General features: G+C 42.7%; 1 protein-coding gene across 3 annotated transcripts; it reads left to right on the forward strand.

The window, feature by feature from the left end:
• Window positions 1–140: 140 nt before the first annotated feature.
• On the forward strand, window positions 141–18175 carry chaf1b (chromatin assembly factor 1, subunit B). Of its 3 annotated transcripts, none has more exons than XM_062534691.1 (14): window positions 141–212; window positions 910–1103; window positions 1782–1914; window positions 2685–2805; window positions 3009–3112; window positions 3586–3682; window positions 4097–4181; window positions 6219–6312; window positions 6484–6553; window positions 7068–7159; window positions 8753–8912; window positions 9589–10284; window positions 17439–17527; window positions 17747–18175. In XM_062534691.1, the coding sequence occupies exons 2-14, from the start codon at window positions 978–980 to the stop codon at window positions 17896–17898; spliced, it is 2019 nt and encodes a 672-aa protein (XP_062390675.1). In that variant the 5' UTR covers window positions 141–212; window positions 910–977; the 3' UTR covers window positions 17899–18175. The 3 variants fall into 3 exon arrangements, with proteins under 3 accessions (XP_062390675.1, XP_062390676.1, XP_062390677.1); XM_062534692.1 differs by having other exon boundaries at window positions 151–212; window positions 967–1103; XM_062534693.1 differs by lacking the exon at window positions 141–212 and adding an exon at window positions 246–340 and having other exon boundaries at window positions 967–1103.
• The last annotated feature ends 6147 nt before the right edge of the window (window positions 18176–24322 follow it).

The following is a 24322-nucleotide window of genomic DNA, read 5'->3' on the forward strand; positions in this document are numbered from 1 at the left end:
TGTGTTAAAAATGTATCAACAATGTTTCTAGTATTGGGCTGGTCTCTGTTTCGGCCCACTCTGAATGCGCTGTAGTTGCGCAGCTATGACCATATTATATGACGTAGTCCTCCAATGACACTTCTGTTTCTACCGCGAATGAAAATCAGAGCGGGAAACTTGCTAGCTGGGCAACCAGCATTGTGAACATTTTGAGAACGGAGAACACCAAGGTTAGCACAAACACTTGTTTTTGACAGTTGCTAAGTTTTCATGTTCTTAATTATCGTGGTAGTATTTTTGTTGTGACTGTATTGGAGTTATCACCGAACTTTTCCCTGAAGAGCTTTGAAGTGGCAATGTATGTATTACTTGGCAAGATATAGCCAGCTAGCTAATGCATAGCTAATAGCTGCTATACCTTGCACTGAAGAGGCTAACGTTAGCTAGTTAATGTATCCAGAGATGCTTTTTAATCACTTTCATTCAAGGGCTAAGCTATGTTACAGCCATTTGACTTTGAGTCAAAGTTGATCATCTGAGTTTCTGTTGGCAGTTATTTGCTTGCAGTGTAACTGTTGAAGTAGAGGTAAATAACGTTAGGTAACTTGACGTTAGTTTTCTGGATATGTTCAGAAACGTTCATTTTTGATGTCATACAGGTAAGGTAACGTTAACGATACGCCGTTAGCTTGCTAGCCCGCTATAATGTATGAAACCCCAATTTGTAAGCAATTGTTATTTGTTAACGTCAACATCATTTATTTATCAGCAACGATTAAGCCAACGTTACATTAAATGTTAACGCGGTTAGTGGTCCTCTCATGTGAGGATTTTAAGTTGCCTGTACCTAGCTAGTTGTAGGTTAATGTATTGCTTTGTTAAATGTATTTTTTTTGTACACTTCTTTTCGTGCTGTCCCTATCATAGTTTTCAAGTCGATCACATCGCCTTGTCAACTTCTGTCTTTGCTTCCTCTGGGTTTAGTAAGAGGAAGGATGAAGGTGATAACCTGTGAGATCGCCTGGCACAACAAGGAGCCCGTCTACAGTTTAGATTTCCAGAGGAACCCTGAGGCCAGGATAGACCGACTGGCCACCGCTGGCGTGGACACAACAGTTAGGGTAAGGAGACATGGAGATGGGACAACAGTGCATTATGCCTAGGGTGTCTCGTGTATGTTTTGTTGCTCTGTTGTTTTTAAGTACACACGTTCTATACTCAACTCAAAGATGCTCATCTGAATTTATGTTGGCAGTTATTTGCTTGAAGTACAGATATCAGTGTTTAAAAGACGGATAGAAAGCACATATATTTGTATTAAAATGTAGGGGAATGAAAGTAAACAGTTGCCACTAACAACAACACTGCTACCTAAGTACAGTAACAAAGTACTTCCTTACATTCTACCTCTAGTGGAAGGTAGAAGTAAGTCAGCCCTTTGAGAAAATGACTGTAGCGCAGAGGTGTGTGACATCATTTTGTGATACTATGCCATACATTTTTAGGAAGAGTTTGGACATAATCTTGAAAAGGAATTAACCATGGCTTTTCACACCTGACCAGATTATATGAATCCCTACCAACATTGTAATTGGGCATGTAGATGTGGGAACATTTTTGAAGTGATGGAACAACAATACTAAATGGATAACATCGGTACACATTTAGCATTGGATGCCCTTGCTTTGAGTGACTCCTCTGGCTGTCGTCAGCAGTATGTGATCCACTATGAAATAGTAGCCTATTACTGTCTTTAACTCAAAGATCGGACTGACCCTTGACCTCCCCCTGTATTCTAGATATGGCGAGTAGACAAGGGTCCAGATGGGAAGGCCGTTGTGGAGTTCCTGTCCAATTTGGCTCGCCACACTAAAGCTGTAAATGTGGTCCGTTTCTGCCCCAACAAAGAACTCCTGGCGTCTGGAGGAGATGGTGAGTTTGTGGTGATGTGGTTTTGTGAAACTGGTTGATTATTTCAACAATTCCTACCCGCACTGCTAGATAGGCACAAGGTTCTCATGCAGCAGCACTTGAATCCCATTCCGTGAAGTTCCAGTCGAAGTTAGGAGTTTTCAAGTGCTACGTGAGACTAGCGGTGCTTCACCTGTGATGAGGCTGAATATAGTTCCAAGTAAATATCTGCCCAGGTAATAGCCTCGTTCAATTTTGCATTATTTGTACTTGTTCTGAACACACATCTCCCAAGATATATTTAGAAAAAATATTAGATGTCTCAGTCACTTTTTTGGAGGACGTGCTAACTGACACCCTTCATTTACAGCAACTGTGCTAAGCTAAAGCTAAAAACGCTGCTCCCAAAGCAGGACAATGCCCGGACGGATTTTAACCGGGTTTTTTTCACTGTTCTAACTCTGGGGGTGACCGAGACTGGCTTAATTTCATTTTTGGGTGGCGTATTCCTTTAAACTCTTCCCCTTTATATATAATATTGGGAAATTTGATTGCATACCCGCGCCTTTTGGACTTCTCTTTGATATTGTTTGTTAGCTTGAGTTTACTGATCCAAGTCGTTTTTGAAGTCTCACAGCCTTATTGAAAAATGCTCAGTGCTCGTTTTCCATAAACATGCCAATTGTCATAACATCCATGAGAATTGTTTGGTGCTGAGTGGTTTTTCCTTGAGTGGAGTAAGAAGCGTTTTTTTTTGCCAGTGTGTTAATGAGAGTTGTGTGGTTACTCAGATGGCGTCATCCTGCTGTGGAAGCTTAATGACACCAAGGAGGCTGAGCAGGCTTCAGCCTTCTACGAGGAAGACGATTCACAGCTCAACAAGGAGAGCTGGAATGTTCTAAAGACCCTGAGGTGAGCCGGACCTGATTAACTTTCCCCGAATTGTCTCATATTATGTAGTTTAAGGTTTTAATAGCTGTAGTACATCTTGAAGTGTTTTTCCGCCTCCCTATTCTAATCCTTCCCTGTTTTGTCCATACCTCCTGTGCTGGATGCCTTTACACCCCCTCAGCCCACGCCAGTGTTAACGACGGTCTGTGTTTTCTCTGTGGTAGGGGTCATATCGAGGATGTTTATGACATATCCTGGACTAATGATGGAAACTTCCTGGTGTCTGGTTCTGTGGACAACACCGCCATCATGTGGGACGTGACCAAGGGTATAGTTTTGTGTGCTTCTTAATTTATTCTGAATGCAATATGCAGTATATAGATAAACTTTTTTTTTTCTGTTTGCTGTGTGTGTAAAGTAGGGGTCTCCAACAGTAGCTCACAAGCTGCCAGTAGCTCCCCACCTGTATCTAAGTAACTCTCTGGGAGGAAAACATGTTAAAGTTCCTATGAAATCAAATTCACTGTGTCTACAGAGAGAAAAGGTAAATGAGTTGAAAGGAACCTTTAAAAAGTATTCAAATCTTACTCTGCGGTTTTGGGTGGAGATCAGCTATGTGAATACATGGCATGTACTACTACTAACATAAAAGCTCTCAGCCATGTCCATTTTGTCAAAGGAGCTCTCAGAGGAAAAAAAGTTTGGAGACCCCTGGTGTAAAGGCATGCAATTTCTGCATTGTGCCATATATGTCTGAACATTGTCTAAGTTATGTTGTGTGTGAATGATGCTTATATGCAGGTCAGAAGTTGTGCATCTTCAACGACCACAAAAGCTATGTGCAGGGTGTGACCTGGGATCCTTTGGGACAGTATATTTGCACATTAAGTTGTGACAGGTAGGCAAACTGGATATCGCATTGTAAAACATGCAGCACACTTTTAGGCGTTTCTTTTCTTGAATCCCATAACACTCCAAGCATTTGACAGAGACCCTCCATTAGCCACTGGCAAGGTGTTTTTATTTAACTGCTGAATACATCCTAGGCAACATTCAAGCCTGTGATAGAGTAAAAAATGTTGGCACCCACTGTAATAGTCTAATTTGTGCGATTAGAATGCTTTGATGATAATGTTTTACAGCATTTAGCCCTGTGACCAACATAACTGCCTCCACAACATAGTCTTAATATGCAGCTGAAAGAAAACACAGAGCCCATAATGTAACTCTAAATATTCCCTGCTGCCTCTTTAACGGCATATGATGAAAATGACAACTTTCCATCTGTTGTGTTTACTGCCCTTTCATGTAGAGTGTTGCGTGTGTTTAATACCCACCTGAAAAAGAGGGCCTTCAGCATCAGCAAGATGGCCTCCAGCTCTGCAGCAGAGGGAGAGGTACGTAGAAGATATTTTTGCGCATTTGTAGACCTTATTAATCCCTGATTCACCCACGTTTGTTTTGAGTGACATCGGCTGCTGCTGCTGTGAGTGTGACTGTGTGTGTGTCTGTTCAAACCAATTCACAATGCAGTGAGTTTATGACTCATTACACATTTTGTTGCAGCTGCGGTTTGTCTCACTAATAGAAACTTGTCACCACATACACAAAGGGCACAGTCTTAGATTTACTCCGCAGAATGGAAAGAAACTCTTTGTGGGCAACTCAGTTGACATCTATTGTGATGCATTCCCTATTTCAGTGCAGAGTATGACTGTGATGTATTTGTATTCTTCTTCAAAGCACGAAGTCCACTTAGCAAGTGGCACTGTCTATATGGCTCAGATTTTCGCGTTCAGGCCCAGGTTGACTTTAGGTAAAGACTTAGACTGGATAAAAAGTAGACAATCCACGCACATCCTATTCAACCTGGGTGCCGGAACTTCAGAATAGGCCATACAAAAAGGATAAAAAGTCTGCACACCAGTATAGCTCCCAGTGATAGTTTATTGAAGCAACGTTTCGAGCAGTACGCTCTTCCTCAGGCATCTGCTCGAAACGTTGCTTCAATAAACTATCACTGGGAGCTAGACTGGTGTGCGGACTTTTTATCCTTTTTGTAAAGACTTAGACTGGCCCTTTCATTCAAATCAATGTCAACTCAAAGTGTTTGAGTTGACGCCAAAGACTAGTGCCTGCTAAATCCTGTCATCTATTAGCCTTCTCAAATGAGACGTGGTCTGGCAACCAGACGTTCATTTTCTCGTATTTGAAAAAAATGCCCAGATCCGTTCACTGGGCGCCACGGATGTCTATCAAATGCGTCTGTGCATAGCTCATCATTGTCTTGCTTTCCCCCCTGTTCTGTGATTGGTCCCCTATCTCAGACAAAAAATAGGGCGGTAGTTTCTAGCAGCGTGAATGAAATCACTGAGCAAGGCAGGATGGGAACACCCAGGCTAGTCATCTATACCAATGGTTCTCAAACGGAGTGAGGTGTGCCTTGGAATTTTGGCGCTCCCAATGCATTTTTGTACAGCTCATGAAAGGCTAGAGGGGCATCTTTAAATGCATCAGCGTCTTTATGTTAGAAAGCCATCGTTTTCTTATCAGTCTTTAGTAGGCTACCACACACAGTTGGATTTTTAATGATGTGAAGTTGAGCGCCGTCTCCCGACTCTTTCTAGGCAAGCTCACCACAATGGATTACTGCCGACGGTTGTAAGGATATGTTGCAATTGCTAGATTTAGCCGCTTTTCTGCCTGTCTGCTCCAGCGATCAGTCTGAGGAGTGAGCGCTCTGCTTTGGCAGCCCGTGTTCTCCCTTGTTGAGCAACAGAATGGAGTCACCTTTCCCAACCTGTGAATAATGTCATAACTTGCCTTTCCTCTGTGCTCAGCCTCAGCTCACTTGGAAAAATACAGGTACAGTGGTTCCCCTAGAATCTTTTCCAGCAGTGGTGCTAGGGTCCGTCAAGCATTACTGATCATGTGAAGATGTTGCAGTGGCACTGAAAATCCAGCCGTGGCGCTGCACCACTGCTGAATACATTGTAGGGTAAACACTTAGGTATATGAGAGTGAACAGAAGACCCAGCAGTTATTAAGTAGGGGTGTGTGCTATGACCATTAGATGGTGACCAATCAGCCTTCAGATAGTGACCGTTGTTATCATGCAACCGTAGATTTTTCTTTAGAATTGCTAGGGCCAGCTCCGTCAAATTAGAGGAAGCATCTTGCCGCCAACCTCACCGCGCTCAGATGGCCACTACACTTTTTTTCTGGGTGACGCAATACAGATGTAAAATGTCTTTTTTTTAAAAAAAAAACAATCTTGATATATAACGTTTTTCTAGGTAGTAGTAGACAGTTTTGGATCCGTTAACTCAAAGGATTTCAGGATATCATGAATACGTATTTATTTCCAAGACTTTGATTGTTTCTGGGGGGCTTACTCATCATTGCTTTCCTGTTTGACCCACACTTTCATATAGGTGAAGAATTACAGGATGTTTCATGACGACAGCATGAAGTCCTTCTTCAGACGGTTAACCTTCACGCCAGACGGCTCCTTCCTCCTGGCCCCTGGTACACACACACACACACACACACACACACATACATACACACACACACACACACACGACACACACAGACATACGGATATATACGTACATCCTCTCACATTATGCATTATTCTAATGTAGTCACCTCCTTGTACTGACTTGTGTGTGGATTGTTTTTTTCTTTCGTTCTCAGCGGGATGTGTGGAAGCTGGAGAGAATGTCACCAATACCACATATGTGTTTTCCAGGAAAAGCTTCAAAAGGTGTGTGTGTGTGTGTGTGTGTGTGTGTGTGTCTGTGTGTCTGTGTGTGTGTCTGTGTGTGTGCGCCTGTGTGAGAATAGCTTTTTGGATGTGTGTTCATCTTGCCTGCTATTACATTGTCTGTATTCTCCTTTACTCTGTTGCCCTTAACAAGTTGTCCTGCAGTTGTCCCGTCCCCTTGTCCTGGTTCTTTTTAGTTGACACTAAAGGATTTAAGTCAATCTGATGTATTCTCATGAGACGACGACTAAACCGTTCAATTCAGGATAGTTTTCTATGATGAGACTTGGGCCTCCCTGCCCTACAGCTTTAAGGCCCTGTGTCCACCAATCACTTTTTTTTGTACTGACAGCGATTTTTCATTATATATCATTTTCTATCATTTGTAATGATTATTTTGTCTTCATGAAGTATAACATCTTGGAGACTCCCAGAGTACCACAACAGAGAGTCCGTGTACCACCAGTGGTACCCGAACCACTGCCCTAAATCAATCTGTCTGTATTTTGAATAGGCCGGTGGCACACCTGCCCAGTCCTGGTAAGGCCACGCTAGCGGTACGCTGTTGCCCAGTCTACTATGAGCTACGGACAAAGAAGGGAGAAGGTGAGAATTCACAATACATCCTTGAGTTCAGTGTTACCGTCACTATGCCTTGCCTCATGTTGGTGATAGAATCAGTTTGATTACATAATATGTTTTCAATTGAAATGTCCTTATACTGTACTGTACTGTATCAAAAAAGCACTAAGTTGAGCTGCGCCTTGCATTTTACGCAAGAAATCAAGAAATCGGTTGTCAAGAAATCGGTTGAGAGAAGCTTGAGAGGACCCCCATTCAGAGAAAAGGAGGATAGTCTCTATGGACGGAAATGTTTGCACAGCACCTTTGCACTTGTTTGCACTTTTGCACACTGTGGTTAAAAAATAGCCTGGCTATCCCCAGACTAAGCTCAACCTTTTAAGATTAAACGTTAGTCTGGGGAGTCTACGCTGTATTTCTACTGCATAAGAGGCATGATCAATGGGCATGGTTCAAATGACTCTGTCCGCGTCCCTCAACCAATCAGACGAACGATCAAGGGTGCGCCTGGAGGATAAGCTAGTTCGTGATTGGTTCCAGCAAACGTGGACAGGAAACAGGGGAGATAAATGTGCAGGTTTCCAGTCTGAGCTGCACAACCGCCAGCAGATCGGGCTGGGTTTACTCAGTCTAGGTAAAAAAGCCTCTGAACAATTTTTTGGAAAAAAATATTAGATGCGTAGTTTAAAAACAGACCTACTTGGCCCCAGCCGTGGCGCAACTGGCTGGGGCACCTGCACCGCACGCCGGCGACCCGGGCTCGACTCCCGCCCCGTGGTCCTTTCCGGATCCCACCCCCGCTCTCTCTCCCATTCACTTCCTGTCTGTCTCCACTGTCACTGTCAATAAAGGCATAAAATGGCCTACTTGACTTCTTTTTGTCTGAGTGCGAGTCCTCCCTAGCTGCCCCTAACTGTACACATCACATTTTTTTTACTTTTGTCAGACACCCGTCTATTTTCTTTCTGTTGCTCACCTTGCTCTGCTATTCTGAATGAGAAATATGACTCCAGAGAAGGGCGTATTTTACGGATTCAGCATGGACAGAGAGCATTCAATGCTACACGACAGTCGCTCGTGCACATGCAGTTAGGATACACTGTTCGAGCTCACTACCATGCTAACTATAAGCTCTGATGAGCCTACATGAGGAGAGTGAAGTCTTAGCTTGACCTTGAGGTAAAACCAGCTTTGATGTTAAGCTGTGATCAGCTCAGTGATCGAGCGCTATACTGGTTTTGCGTTAGCACTTAATACAGTTTGAATTCTTAACTGTAATCTAATGGTTTGTGTGGTCTTTGATGATGCAAAGAAGGGATTGAGGAAAATCACTGTGGCAAAATGTTATTTTGAATGATGCATAGTCTACACTTAAATGTTATTTTGATGGCTGCATTTTTTTTCTACTTCAAAAATATGAATGTATGACCAATATAGGTGTTATTGACATTGTACAGCATTCATACATTTCATGCAGACAAATTTAAAAATATGATCGTTGTCTCTAACAGCTGCTTTTGGGTTCACAAATCAAATCTTTCCACCTCAGATGTGAAGCATCTGTGACCGTCTCTCTCTCTCTCTCTCTCTCTCTCTTTTACTCATAACCTCTTTCAGATGGTGAGGTCAAGCCCTTGCCAAACACCCTCCAGCTGCCGTACCGTGTGGTGTTTGCTGTGGCGTCGGAAGACTCCCTCTTCTTCTACGACTCCCAGCAGACTCTTCCATTTGGCTACGTCTCCAACATACACTATCATACACTCAGCGACCTCAGCTGGTCAGTCCCATTCACTGAACATTCACCATGTCATTCTTCCCCCCTAAACGCAGTTGAGATATTCCTAACTAACTAACTACCCAAAGATTTATGAGGCTGCGCACAAACAATCTTTGTAAAGCTAGACTCGTCTCCAAGTAAAAAATATGTTATTTTCTCCTGTTTGTTTTTGACTTGGGCAAAAATAATTAAATGAATCAGAGATGGGTCTAGTTTTACATGAGTCTTGTGTATGCAACCTCATTACCTGTGGGCTGTTGGTTTGGAATCTGTGTGTGTGGTGCTAAACCAAAACAAAAACACAAAGATTATGATGGTGTATCCTCTCAAACAAATAGATCTTCTTGCATACATTCCCCAATTACTTGACAACCTCTTCCTCAAACATTGTTGTGTTTCTACATTGTTTGCATATCTGCTCCGATTCCTCTCATTCCAGGTCCAAGTCACTTAAACAGTGTTTACTCTGTTTTTACTCTCTATCAATGCCTAAATGTTTGTTTTTAGGTTGGCTTTCTCAAAGGGTCTAAATGCTAAATGAAAGTATTCAGTGTATCTATCTCAAAGCCCATCTCTACTCTTTATCTTTTAAATCAGTTGTTGTTGTTTTTTAAATGTGCTATACAAATGAATTGATTTTGACATTAACATTGTATCTGTTGTCTGTCACTTACAGGTCCAAAGATGGCTTGATCCTGTCTGTGTCGTCGACAGACGGCTACTGCTCTTTCGTCACGTTTGCGGAAGGCGAGCTCGGAACCCCTCTCAAAGAGCCTCCCGTCCTGAAGATCCCCACGCCCGGCTCCGCCCAGGAGAAGAAGGGCCGGAGGACGTCCAATGGCAAGACGGCGTCGTCAGTGCCCCGCACTCCCGTCGCCCCTGCCAGTCAGGAGAAGGACAAAGCGGCCGCGGTCTCCCCCTCCGCCGGCGCCACCATGGCCTCCCCGCCGCCCAGCAAACTCAGCCGCGCCGAGGAGAGGAAGACGCCGCAGAACCCGCAGGCCAAGACGCAGCCGCGCCGTATCGCCCTCAACACGCTGACGACAGCCTGGAGCAAACCCAGCACCCCGAAAAACACCAGCAGCGCCCCTAACTCGGCCCCTACCACCCCTGCCGCCTCTGCAACCAAAGCGTGCGCTGCTGCTGCTGCTGCTGCTGCTGCTGCTACAGCACCAGGCACCCCTAAAACCCCCGTCCCCACTACCCCTGCCGTGTCTGCGACAAGCACCCCAACATCAGCGACACCGAGCACCCCCAAGACTACCCCATCCACCCCCTGCAACAGCAAGGGTCCCTCTGCTCCCTCCACCCCCCTGGGACTGACTAGCCAGCAGCAGAAGAGCAGCAGCTCTGCCAAGGGGCCCACTCCCAGGTACCGTGCATCTCTAGTGCTTGGCCTACTGATCAAGCTTTTATTTGGGCGGGGGGGGGGGGGGCTGTTGGCACTTAGTTGTGTCTGTTATCTGTGAGATTGTAGATGGAGGGTGAACAAGATCTTTATAGTTTCTATACAATTGTCACCTAGTTAATTCTAGAGGTATGTTTTATTATACTCCGTTAAATGGATGTTTGCACCTCAGTGTGGAAGTTTCTCAGGTTGGTGCTCTGCACTAGCCTGGCCCCCGCCTGACTACGTACTTCCGCTCAATTTCATTCCTCTTCATACTCTGTCTGGTATAGCTCGATTTTAGCTTTGTTTACTCTGGCAAATGCATCTCCGTCCAATCAGCGAACAGAGGACGTTCCCAAGAGCGATTACATTTCATTGTCAACCCTATTGTTATCGCTGTGTCCCCCGTGGTTATCATATGTCATTACTGAACTCCAATGAATTCAATCTTTAGAAAAGCGTCCACAAACCAGGAAATAAACATTTGCCAATGGATGTAGGCCAGACTCTATGCGAAGAAGATTATTATTCAATTATTTGTGTTACCAACTCCGCTATCATGAGGATGTATTATCAAGAGTATAAGGTGGATACCTTCTGGCTTTTCCGGTATGGTGCGCCTAGCATTGGGTCTCTAGCAAGGCTCTAGCACAGATGGTTCTTAATTAGACTGTGAATTCGGTGGTGGTCTTTTCGTTTCTGTGCATTGTGTAGGCTGCACACTCAAATGCATTATTTAAAACAGTTGACAAGTAAACACAAAAATGTCTCGTCCACTTTCTATTGTGATCGCAACATCAACAGAACTTTTACCACGGTAGCAAACGTGGTATGATAGTATTTCATTTCATAGATCATTTCAGCCCTAATCTCTAGGGTATGGTTTAAAAAAAAGAGAGAGAGAATATGTGACCATTCACAGCGAAATCAGTCGTTTTGCGCACATCGTTATTTTGAGAAAATCAACAATAACAAACTTCCGGGTTAAAATGTTGAATTTCATGTTTTCGCATAATTCGGCTGTATACAGTCTACAGTTTCATATCGTGAACGCATTTCACTGAAAAACCTACGTTTTGACTGTTAAACCCGGCGAAGATTCAACACATTTGCTGTCATTCCCATTGTGCACGCGCTGCTTAAACAGGTGATTTCTCCTCTTCTGGCATATCATGACAGGAGAACCATGTCAACTTTGGATGCGGTTATCTTAGCGATAGTTTGTGTAATACCCTCGATATACATATCGTTGGAAAGCTTAGTTTATGGCCGTTCACGTGAGCACAATAACTTAATTTACTAAATTTTACCGAAACGACTGGTTCCGCTTTACAGGGTCACATATATGCAGTGAGCAGCAGTTCTCTTGGCGGAAATGCCTCGTTGATGTCTGAGGTCAGAGGAGAATGACCAGACTGCTGGACTCAAGGTGATGGCAAGGCTACGGTTACTCAAATAACCACGTGTTTTAATTTATACGTGTTTTGTACGAGTTTCGGCGTTCTTGTACTCTACACTGTCTTGTCCTGCCCTGGTTGCACCGGATTGTTGTGGTTTGCAGAAGCGCAGAGAACTCTCTCTTTTCTACTCACATAAGCACATCACATGTTACAACAAGGTGTACAGGGGAGCATCTCTGCATGCACAGCGTGAGGAACCCTGAGTCAGATGGGCTACAGCGGTCACCACTGTCCGCTAAAAACAGGAAGCAGAGGTTTCTACTGCGACATTCGGATGGTAGGGTCAGAATTCTGAGTAAACAACATGACCACATGGATCTACAGTATTCTGCCTTGCATCAACGGCTCAGGCTAGTGGTGGTGTTAGGATGTGGGCAAATTTTCTTAGCAGACTTCAGGCCCCTTAGTACCACAATAGTTTAAATGCCACAGCCTACCTAAGTGTTGTTGCTGACCAGGTCCATTTCTTTATGAGCATGGTGTGCCCATCTTCTGATGGCTGCTTCCAGTAGGATAGCCTGCAATGTCACACAGCTCGATCATCTCAAACTGGTTTCTTGAACAATGACCATAAGTTCACTACTCAATGGCCCCCACAGCGGCCAGATTTCAATCCAATATCCAAGTAACTTTATGTAATCAATAGATTTGCCCATCTTACCGTTACATTATAAACTTTGTTTTTCATGCTAGCGCAAACTTTTCCTTTTAATACACCAGAAGAATACCCTTAAAATGGATTTGTTTTCATTTTGAAAGAAACAACACAGTGAGGCAATAGAAAGTGCCATTTGCAGTTCGGTTGTATAGAACGGACGACGGACAACGTGACATTTTCACTTAAGCACTCTATAGAGCACCTTTGGAATGTGGTGGAACAGGACATTCGCACCATGGATGTGCAGCCATCAAATCTTCAGCAACTGTGTGATGCTATCATGTGAATATGGGCCAAAAAAAAGAGGAATGTTTCCAGTGCCTTGTTGAATCTTTGCTACCAAGAAAGAAGGCAAAAGGGGGCGTCCAACCCAGTACTAGCATAGTGTACCTAATAAAGTTGATGAGTATATATTGGCAAATGATCAAGATCTGATGAGCATGTAGGGTACATCTTTACCTGATCACATTTTCAGTCCATGGATACATCAACAAGAACTACATGTAGATCACAATGTATTGCAGTATCAATATCTCGAGCATAGTCCTAGTTGGCTTGCACAGTTTGAACATGGAGGATTTAAAGCCTTACAGCTGCAACTCTTTTTACTAAGTAATCGAGTGGAACTGGTCCCAGATTTTTCAATCCATTGGAACTGGACACCTCCAGCGTTATGAATTCCTCTTTGCAATGTTTTTCAGACCTTGATAAATGGCTCTTTCTGGCTCGAGCAGAAAGTGAAATTGAAACACAATGCGGTCCAATGCGGTTTACCTTATTCTATGCAGCTGTTAGGGGACTGAAGTCCACCAAAGTAGAACAGACTAAATTATAGTGTGTTTTTCGGAAGCTGTAATAGAACTTGTCTGTGCCTAAATAAAGGTGTTGCAGTTTCAGGCTGTATATTTTTTATATTATATAATTTTCCAGTAGACTGCAACAAACAGCCCAGTTTGCATTTGCAAAAATTGGATGAGCTGAGGGGTTAACAAATACATCAGGCTACTGAATGCAGACAATGCGGCTAGGCAGCCATACATGTTCATTTTTAAAAGAAAGATTATTACTTTTCCAATCAGTTTTGTAAATCTTTTCCAAGTTCTATCCCCTTAAAAAGGAGCGTTGCCATTTATTTTAACATTTTAAAATCTAACTTAAATGATATTAGGTATATTCTACGCTATATTCAGACTTGGAGATAATGACAACTGTGTAGATGCTGAAAAGGAGTACCTTTGCCACACAGAAAATTGATAAGATCCGAATTGATTAGAATAATCTGACTGTTGATCGACAATGACATCAGAGTAGTCAAAAGTCCTATCAGTTCCCATCCTCCCTTTTTCCACATTGATTTGGAAGACCGTTTGCATCAAACTGAATTAAAAGTTATCAAAGTTGTTGAAACAGCTGAACAAGCTGCTCTTAGGAAGATAGCTGGTCAGTAGGGCTTTGGTTAACAACATGAAAAATTATGAAGACTAATAAAAGAGTATATAAGCCTAATGGTTAACTCGCTCTCCCAAAGCACAAGGATGGGGTACAGTAGATAAAGCTATATGACGTTGGCTTGGTTTCAGATGGTCCGTACTCCAGTCCCAAGCAAGCAGCTTAGCATTGCAGGTGCATGACCATTGACCAATAAGGGGTTGGGTGAGAAGCCGGCCTTTCTGTTTTCATGCTAAATGTGTGTGCATGAGCAGACCTCTTTATATGAAATCTGACTACCTGTGTATCTGGTAGTGGCAGTGAAATTTGGTTCTTTTCAGGAGAACCCTTGTTACAGCAGTTGCAATCAACTGATAAAAATATGTTAAGTGCATGTAAGTTTCGTCACTGGCATGTGGTTATCATAAAGGAGAGTTGTTATCTACCGTAAGTAGGTATAGGGATTATTGTGAGGTGAAATGAGGTAGGCGTGACATTCTAATCATTAGCACCAGGAACATTTTACTGTGTTATCTTAACGTGTTGAAGTAGCTTCTCCGGCTGCTGTATTAAAGTTTGTGTCAGCGATTGTGGGTGACGTCATTACAATTGGGTGTTTTGAAGTGTTTGAAGCAAGATCCCAAACATACCGAGCTAGTTTGCCCCTCCCTTCCGTATTACGTGCATCATGAAAAAAAACCAACTTCACGTTCCGTGCACGACCGCGAGTGTGTGTGTGTGTGTGTGTGTGTGTGTGTGTGTACACAACCTTCAGATTCCAAAAAAGTTAGGAAGTTGTGTAAAAAACTGAATGCTATTTGATTAACTATATGTGTAAATCATATAATTAATTGAGATTTACAACAACATATCAGAATGTGATGCCTGCAACACAATCCACAATGTCCAACCTTTTGGAAACCGTGCTGTATTTGCTTTTTACCAAGAAATTGTGAAAAGTGGTAGGCTCTGTTTCTCATTTTTTTCAAGTCTGCTTTACTTCACTTGTTTTTGCCCAGTATTTGTCAAATGAAATAGACTAGTGAGTGAGATGCAGGATCATCCATATGACTCGAAATGCTATTTTCTACTTCATTTTTGTTTCTCGGTTTTGTAGTTGAGAAATATATTTTGTCGGCAGAGCGCATGGCAGCTGAGCTGCGGTGAATGAAAAGGATTAAGGATCAGACTTGGCAATGAACTCCTCGTGTTGTTTTGGTTTCCCCGGCCAGGTCTGCTGCCCAGGGACACCCGGGCTGGGGGGATCGTTGGACCCCCTGCCGCTCGAACAGTAACAATGAGTTCCCTAGCGCTGCTCTAAAACAATGGCCGGTCTGTCCTTGTGTACAGTAGGCTTCTGCGAGACCGGACAAGAGAGGGGAGAAAGTGTGTGTGTGTGTGTTATCGAGAGAAAGAAAGCCTAAGACAAAACCGATGATGGACAAAATCAAGGAAGTGTGAAGGAGAGTGGGAAATAATGAGGTATGGTTGAGGTGAGGGACCAGATTAGGAGTATGGTCAAAGCTAAGGCCGAAACAGAACAAAAGGCTAAAATCTTTTGACTTGTGTATATATCTACATTTCATTTAGAAAAAATCATAATACATACTTATATAAATATTAGCTTTTTACGGTGATGTTTTGAGTGCTCTTGCCATTATTGTCATGCATTGTCCTTAGAATGATGGAGAGGGTACTGTATACAACACCAGTCATTGCCTCAGTGACTCTGTAGCCAATTGTGTGCCCCTGAAGGCACAGGTTGAGGAAATGCTGTCGACTGACTTGACAGCTGACTGTATATGCTCATTCCCACCCTCCCAGTTAAAAATAAATGTGGTGTAATGGTGCGGAACTGCAGTGGTGATGCAGTGAGGTTGCTACGAGGCAAAGTTTGGGGATGGGGACCAAACCGAAGAGAAGGAAGTTGGGATGGTAGAAAACACTGTAAAAAGTCGAGTCCCTATTAGACACAGGTCTCTTTTCATTTCATACTGATTATACAGGAAAGTATTAAAAGTAACAGGGTTAGGCGGGGATCACATTAGCCAGTGGCAAGTGGCAGCGGCAAGCGTAACGCAACGCTCAGACCATAATAATACATCCAAAACATTCAATCTCGTTGCTAAGTTCAATCTTTGCTGCTACTTGTTAGACGCATCTGATTGGTCAAAATACCTAAACATTCTACATTGTAGAACTGATTGTGATGTGCCGAGCGTTGCGCTTCAAAGTTGAACCAAGTCCAACTCCCAGTTTGCTCAACGCCAGCGTTACGCCAGCGGTGTCACCGTTCCGCTGCCGAACCATAGAAAACAATCGGAAACCTGCCGCTTGCCGCTGGCTAGTGTGATCCCCGCCTTACAGTTTAAGACAGGCCTGACTCCGTAAGAAGCTGATTTCCAGCAGGTTCCTGTTCTGCAGCACATATAACAAGTAACAGAGACGAGACACATCACACAAGCGATATGTCTCTTTCACTGGCCTGGTGTGTATGAATATGAGGGTTCAGGAACATGCCTGGCTGCAGTAACTCGTGCTAGGTAGAACCGATATTTTTCAGGGTTTTTGTTTCCCCCGTACTGACAGTACTCGGGAAATCCAAGTGAAAAATTTCCAGAATTCTCCTTTAAAGCCCTCCAGATCACCATCTTGAGCTTGTCCTATGCCTCTTAGATTGAGTAGACTACAGATAAAGATGTTCCGCTGATTGAAGGCAAACAATGTTAGCTAGAGTTCCTAAATGTTCCTAAACTTCTGTCGACATGGACATGCTATGGTTAAATCAATTCGATTCTCCACAATTCAATTGTTCAGTTGATTTTGCAGAAACCATCAACACCTACGTAAGTTTTGGTCCAGTTAATTTAGATTTACTGGCTTAGTAAAGAGGTGTAGCCTTTGTTCCATCAGACTCGCTTCTGAAGTGAGTCTGGGTCCTCCACTACACAAATCTAGAAATTAATTACAATTACTTAATTTCAAGGTTTGGTGCTCTCAAGCATCTCTAGGGCCTTGGTGCAAAAGTGATTTATTAGAAACACACTTGTAATATACTAATCTGCAAGTGTATAAGCACAGTTCAACTACTCAACAAATATTTTGTAGCGTACTTCTTTAGCCTTGTCCCAAGTGTTTCTTGGGCTTGACATTTAAGCGTAGATTTGCACTTTCGTTATTGCTGATATCAAACTTTTTTACCACAAGGAAGTGGTGGTGGTTGTCAGGAAAGAAACCATTGTTGACGTGCAGAATTGAGCACTGATGGTGCAGTGTAGACTGCATTTTCATCAAGCTTAATCATCTCACACTTCCATTTGGATTTAGATCTTCAGAAAATAAAATTTTGATAAATGCAAACAAATTTAATGATCGAATACAACTCTTGTTTAATTTTAAGACTTTCCAATAGATATATTTTCACTTAAATCCAGTGACCTCACAAAGGATTTGACTAAAATAGGTCATAATATTATACACTGTAAACTAACGTATTGTTTTGTTTAGTTCTGGGAATGAGCATGGTTTGCTGATTTGGCTTTTATCTGTGCTTAGATTTGACTCTTGACTTTTGGCTCCTGTTTCTATAGGCGTATTTCTCTGACCTCGGTCATGCTGCGATCACCTGCTCCGTCTCAGAGTTCCATCACACCCTCCTCCACCGAGAAGGCCAAACACGGTGAGTCATGCCAATGGACTTGGGCGGGACTCCAGACAGGTGTATCAAGCATTTTAAGCACTGCAGCGTTTTTTATTGTTCCAGTGCTAAAGTGATGTCAGAGCAGGTTCTGTCACTAAAGGCCATTGTTTTTCATTCTTTTGTCAGCTAAACTGTTTGTCTGTGTCTCTGTGTGTGTGTGTGTGTGTGTGTGTGTGTGTGTGTGTGTGTTTTCTTCAGAGAGACCATCCCCTTCCAGTGACCCTCTCTGCAACCCTCCAGAGTCCAAGCGCCCAAAGACGGACTCTCCCAAGCCGAAGGCATCCAGTGCCCCTGAAGCTGAAGCGGGTCCGGCCCCTGCTCCCGCCCAGGGAGACCCCAGCACGGGCTGAGACCGGACGGAGGCCTCTGGATCTGCGTACCTCATGTTCCCACTCAGACTCAACGATGCCACCATCTGCCCTCTTCTAAGACTGTCCATGTGCTTGCATGTGCACTTATATGAAAGTACTGTACACGAATCCTTCTGAGTGGAGAGGTGAAGAAAGGGTTTAAAATGTCAAGCAACTATCATGTTGATGTGGGACACACACACACACACACACACACACACACACACACACACACACACACACACACACACACATATAGACACGTGCAGAGCACCATTATTACGGTCTACATTATAACGTTAAAGCCTGCAACTGTTTTCTTTTGTAAGGTAGCATTTTGTATATATTATAATATCTATGTGCACACAATACTTGTCGATGTCTACACAAAAATGAAAAAAGAAAGGTTCCTTTTTCATGTACTGTGGTCCCCCTATTCACTGTCCTCATCTTTAAAACCCATGCAACATTTATACTAAAAATCTAAGCAGTCTATCTGGACCATTTTTATTTTTGATATTCTGCAAAGTGATATAAAAGAATTTTCAAAATATACGTTTCTGGAAAATTTTTGCTCTCAGTATGTCTACAAAATGCATCCAATCAATAGGATGGGCTTTACAAAGGGAGAAAAAAAAGTCAGCATCATAGATCAGTCGCAGTTATGTCTAGGCAAATCAAATATGCTGTAGAACTCAACTCTGGAGTCAATTCATGTTAAGACTTGAAGCTGATTGTCTAAGTGATCGCATCATCTTTGCCAGCCGTGGGAAGCTACTGTAACTGTTTGTACCTTCTGAAAAGAGTTATACCGTAAATATATGATATTGATAATACAAGATATCCTTACAGTACCAGACCAAGACAACCTCACTCCAACCTCACCTTTTGTCACCGCCATCAATAAAACAAGGCTCTAAGTGCATGACCAGTGCTCCCGATGAGCAGGTTGGCTTGGCAGCCTCTGCCATCAGTGTGGGAATGGGTGCATATGAGGCATGTTGATATCAAGGGCTTTGGGTGCTCGCAGGAGCCATAAAAAGCGAGCACCCAAAAGCCCTCTACATTGGCCCCTTCTCATCCTCGATGCTCGGTCCTCCAGGCTCGTTGCCACTGATCTATAACTAACACTGGATAGACTACCGCATTGTTGCCGCCCCATCATTCTTTATGTAGATCAGTGGGAACGAGGACTGAGGAAGGAAGGGAGGATATATAAACGACTAATGAGAGGCACCCGTATCATGCCTCACATTCACCCATTCCCACACTGATGGCAGAGCTATATAAATGCTGTCCATTTACCATGACTGGCCAGAAGAAGTGTGACGTCGAATTGGGCACTGTGAACTGGAAATGAAGAAGCCGGGATGAACATGTATTGCTATTAGTGGTTGCAATCCAGGCATTGCAGCCATGTGAGTCATTGAAAGACAGCAAGTTGGGTCACAGTGACGAAAGGATGTTTGCATGCAGTTTGAATTGCAGTTGAGGTTTATGTAAGGCAGTGTTTCCCAACCTTTTTTTCCTTGAAGGCCTCCTTGCCTGTGTCGAAGACAAGCCAGGGCCCCCTACCCGAACTCCTACCCGCATACACACACAAGACATTGTTTTATTCAACAATCCGGGACTGAATTACCAATGCCTAGCTTAACCCCACCTGAGGGTTGCTTACGCAAGTTCAGAGGCAATTAATAGCTGCATGAATTTAAATGTGGAGCGAAAGTATCTTTTAATTTGGATTATACAGACTTTTGATTATCCGATTGGGTGTGTTATTGGGATTTTATGCATTTAATGTGCCCAAATATAATTTTGGTAACCTCACAATTTCAGCCCAGGCTGTACGAACCCTCTGCAATCTCTGGCGACCCCTAATGGGGTCCAGAGACCCCAGGTTGGGAACTACTGATGTAAGGTGTTCCTAGAATATTTTGTCATATTTTGCGATGGTATTATAGACAACTGGCATTACCTCAGATATTTGCTGTTAAACTCTGAAGACCAGGAGGTGTGCAGGTTGATTGTAGTTGCAGTGCTCAAGTAAATCTTAAATAAATGCTATCGCTGTTGACAGTATTAACACAGTATAATGATGCCAAACACGGTGTGAACTGTACAGTATGTGGTATGATCTGTAGTACTACCCTCCAAAAGTCTGGAAGCATCCTGGGAAAGGTGGCTTTCAAGATAATGGAAACAACCTAATTTGTTTGGCGGGCAAAATGCAAAGTGTGTAAACGGGCAAAGGTCTCGCACGTGACGCACTGTGGGGGTATGGGAACATTGAAGTGTCTTTTCCATGATGAGATTAGCACATGATTCTATAGTTGTTAGATTAGCTTTAGTTGGACTTTGCACTTTGCTTATCATTGAAATTGGGGCTCTATAAGTAACTTAGTTTGAAGTGTTAAACAAATCATTATCCATAACATGACCTGCAAGTATTTTTTTTATTATTATTATTATTGTAATGGTAGTTTACCAATCAGACTTTCAATGCAGTTTATGGTAGCCTGATGATAACTGTATCAAACTTGGTCCTGGTCAGGCGAATCTTAATACTTTTGCTGGATGATTTCAAATTAAGGGTCACAACTGGTTATAATCAATTCAAAATATCAGGCAGTTGTTATTGCCAGAGAGATCATTTGCTTTACACAAATGCATATGGAACAAAATTGTAAATATGTTGTAAGAGTTGCAATATGACATCTAAAACTTCTTCAATGCACAAAAGGTTTATTTCTCTAGAATTTTGTTCAGAAATGCGTTCAAATCATTGTCAAATCTGTAGGCCTTAGTAAAGCACTTCCCTTTACAGTCATCTCCCAGGCAATAACTCCGTTGATATGATCTGATTTGGACTAAGGAAAAAAATGGGAACAAAGCAAAAGTCTTGCATTTACATTTTTGTTCAGCAGTTGTTTTGTGTTCTTTGGGAAAATGGGAAAATGTTCAGATGCCTTTCCTTGGAAACACATCTGCCAGTGATCGGAAACATGTGCACTATGGACTCAAGTGGATAACACAGAGAGGGTTGATTGTAGACAGAATGAGGAGTTTGTCAACTGACGCACTATATTGCCAAAAGAAATTGGTCACTTGCCTTGACTCGCATATGAACTTAAATGACATCCCATTCTTAATCCATTTGGGTTTAATATGATGTTGGTGCACACACTCTTTGCAGCTATAAGAGCTTCAATTCTTCTTGGAAAGCTTTCCACAAGGTTTAGGAATGTGTTCATGGGAATTTTGACCATTCTTCCAGAAGTGCATTTGTGAGGTCACACACTGATGTTGGACGAGGAGACTGGCTCTCAGTCCCCACTCCACTAGTTCATCTCAAAGGTGTTCTATTGGGCTGAGGCCAGGCCAGTCAAGTCCATCCACACCAACCTCTGTCATCCATGTCCTTATGGACCTTGCTTTGTGCACTGGTGCACAGTCATGTTGGAACAGGAAGGGACCATCTCCAAGCTGGGCTTGGCCCCTTATTTCCAGTGAAAGGAGCCAAGAGATTTTGGACAATTCCTTGCTCCCAACTTTGTGGGAACAGTTTGGGGATGGCCCCTTCCCGTTCCAACATGCCTGTGCACCAGTACACAAAGCAAGATCTGCAAAGACATGGATGACAGAATTTGGTGTGGATGTAGTGTACATTGCCCTGAGATGATATCCAAACTCAAAACTATACACTGAAAACCAAATATAGAGTTCCATGTGGGTACTTCTTCTGGTCAGCTTCGTATTGGTTCTTTTTTCTTTCCTAAGACAATGCCATATAAGTCGAGGCACACCTCCAAGCTGTGTAAGTCATAGAGAAGTGTCAGCTGGAGAGTTGTTTGCCAGAAGACCCAGTGCCCAGTATGATCTTTACCCGGGAAGAATTGCAACAGGAAGAATTGTACCGTAATGTCCAACCAGTTTGAATCATGTTTTGGCAGCTCTTTATGGGATAATATATCAGGAGAATACACGATAATAATAAAAAAAAAAACAGACTGTTTGGACATCTAGACTAGAGTGTATAAAGCTGCCAGTTGAATCCAATGGGATATTTTATGGTGTCACACATTGTGCCTATGATAAATCACAGATAATCGCATCACGAGGTAGACACTGAATTAAAAGATATTTAAAAATGTGAAGCATTTATTAATGTCTGCATGGAAAAAGTTATGTTACATTTGGTGTCACATATAGTTGGAGGCCAGCGTTTCAACTCTGTATTAACTAATTTTGAAGGTTAATTTCCTCTGCAGAGATGACCTGATATGGCCCAACACAAATTTTATTAATTCCTAATGTTGTCTTGTAAAGGTCATCTCAACAGTATGCATCTGAGCCCTGGTCTAACCAGGCTCAAGGGGATTATCAGTGCCATGGGCAAAGTTTAGCCTCAGATTAATGCTATGGTGTGGTGCACGGTATCCACGGCTCTTCCATCAAGTGCACCAGGAAATTCCTGTTGCCTTACCAATCACGACTCTTCCATCAGACGTGGATGGAGCTCGGCTGACTCATGGAGTGTGTGTGTGAGGGTAAGTCTGCTTCCCTGGAAGTGACTCATCCCGTATTGAAATCAAACACTCGTACCCCATAAAGTTCCACTCTTCCCGCAACCTTTCGTTTCATGTTTACTTTATTGCCTGAAAAGGTTTTGTGAGAAGAATGCAAAAAGTGGGAAGCCAGTGGTATCTTTTTAAACGCACAATCATAATGACCGTGAGCTCAGATTTTCTTCACAAGGCATGGACCGTCACAAATGCAGTCGGACTGAATCACACATGAGCTGGCCTTTGAAGATGGTAACAAGCAGTGAATCACCTGCAGATCCTCTCGCTTTTAAAGGTAGAGTCCACTATTATCAGCTATAGGTTGTTGATAATTGAGTACAACAGCCGATCAAATCACACAACTGTCCCTTTTCACTAATAGACGAAGTGCTAGAAACCCAATGTCTGATATGGGATGGAGTGAGGATCACGCCTGTCCTAACCATGAATTTCTCAACACAGACACTAATTCCTACTCACTAATTCGACTGTGTAGAGACTTTAGCAGACCATGACAATGTATCCAAGCAACAGAATATCCATCAAGGAAGAGGGAGAACAAAATAGCTGTATTATATAGAGATTTTTTACTTGTGACGTGAAGTAAGGTGTGTGATATAGTGTGGATGAGTAGCATCAGTGCTTTAATTTTTTTTGGAAGTTGGGGGCTTAAACTAGGCCAGAAATTATAGCCATCCCCTCTCAGTATCCCTTTTGATGACATCATATTCATGATGTGGGCATGACTGAGGGTAGCACACCACACCACACCACACTAAACCACAGGTACAAACCCTCTAGGCCCCCTGTTTGTGGACAGCCTCATTGTAAATCTTCAGCTTTGGCAGCCACTGAGCATATGTTTAGAGTGTCCAGGGAAAGACTGGGATGCTGGAGAAATTTTCCATAGTGTCTTAAAAAAAAAAAACAAGATTTAGATAGCCTAACCATCATGGGATTAGGCTACTCTTACTCTTACTGCAAGGATGCAACACCGCATTCCGACTGTAGATAGCTGCTTTCTTTGAAGCATATGTCAAGGTAAACCACTACTTCAGGTCTTTCCATAAAGGCGAATCAATAATCAATACAACAATCAATGTGTATAACTTACTTTGTGGGATTAAAAGACTATTCAGCAAGACCATGCTGTACCTAGCTCATGAATGCCATCATAATGAGAAGCCATGGAATCAATGTAAAGAAATGTCTGCCAGGAATGCAATACAGTAGCCTACACTAACTACAGTCTGATTGGTTAGTCTCTGTCTTGTTTGTGTGACATATTGATCATAATGTATTGACTATTTTCTCCCAGCACAGCAGTTCATTATTTCATATCTCCTTTCATAGCAATTATGAAAAACTGAATTATAGCCTATCCAGAGTTAATTGAAACCCAGGAAGATGTTCTTAAGGTCTAGGCCTAAGCTATTTAATACATTTTATTCCACTGCTCGGTTGAGTTCCCCATTGTCCTGCGTTCTAAGTAACGTTTAGCATATGACAGAGGTGTCATTTAGCTAGTTAGGTGGCAGTAGGCTAAGAAAAATAGCAATCTTTCAAAGTTAACGTTCATCAGAATCTTGGGATATGCCAGCTTGACAACGAGAGATTAGAACTAACGACTGGCTTTTGGCCATAGCAACCATCCATTTAGAACTAGTAACCGCAGTTTGAGAAATTAGTTGAAATGTGTCTGGGAAAAGTAGTTCTACAAACAAAACAGTTCTAGCGATTAAAACATTTAAATTAGCACCGGCAACGAACACAACGCAAGTGGCAACAGTGGAATAAGCGGGATAATGGACTTCACGCCGTGCGGTTATTCAAAATTAATGCACTTTTCTAGACGGAACGTC

This window comes from Sardina pilchardus, chromosome 4 (genome assembly GCF_963854185.1).
Source record: "Sardina pilchardus chromosome 4, fSarPil1.1, whole genome shotgun sequence".
In the NCBI taxonomy this organism is placed as follows: Eukaryota; Metazoa; Chordata; class Actinopteri; order Clupeiformes; family Clupeidae; genus Sardina; species Sardina pilchardus.

What these genes read in the sequence shown, in the direction of transcription:
- chaf1b (XM_062534691.1), top strand. Translation starts at nt 978, where the DNA reads ATGAAGGTGATAACCTGTGAGATCGCCTGGCACAACAAGGAGCCCGTC. An exon ending in CATGTGGGACGTGACCAAGG is followed by an intron (nt 3,113 to 3,585) that starts GTATAGTTTTGT and finishes GCTTATATGCAG; the next exon opens with GTCAGAAGTTGTGCATCTTC. An exon ending in ACACTCAGCGACCTCAGCTG is followed by an intron (nt 8,913 to 9,588) that starts GTCAGTCCCATT and finishes TGTCACTTACAG; the next exon opens with GTCCAAAGATGGCTTGATCC.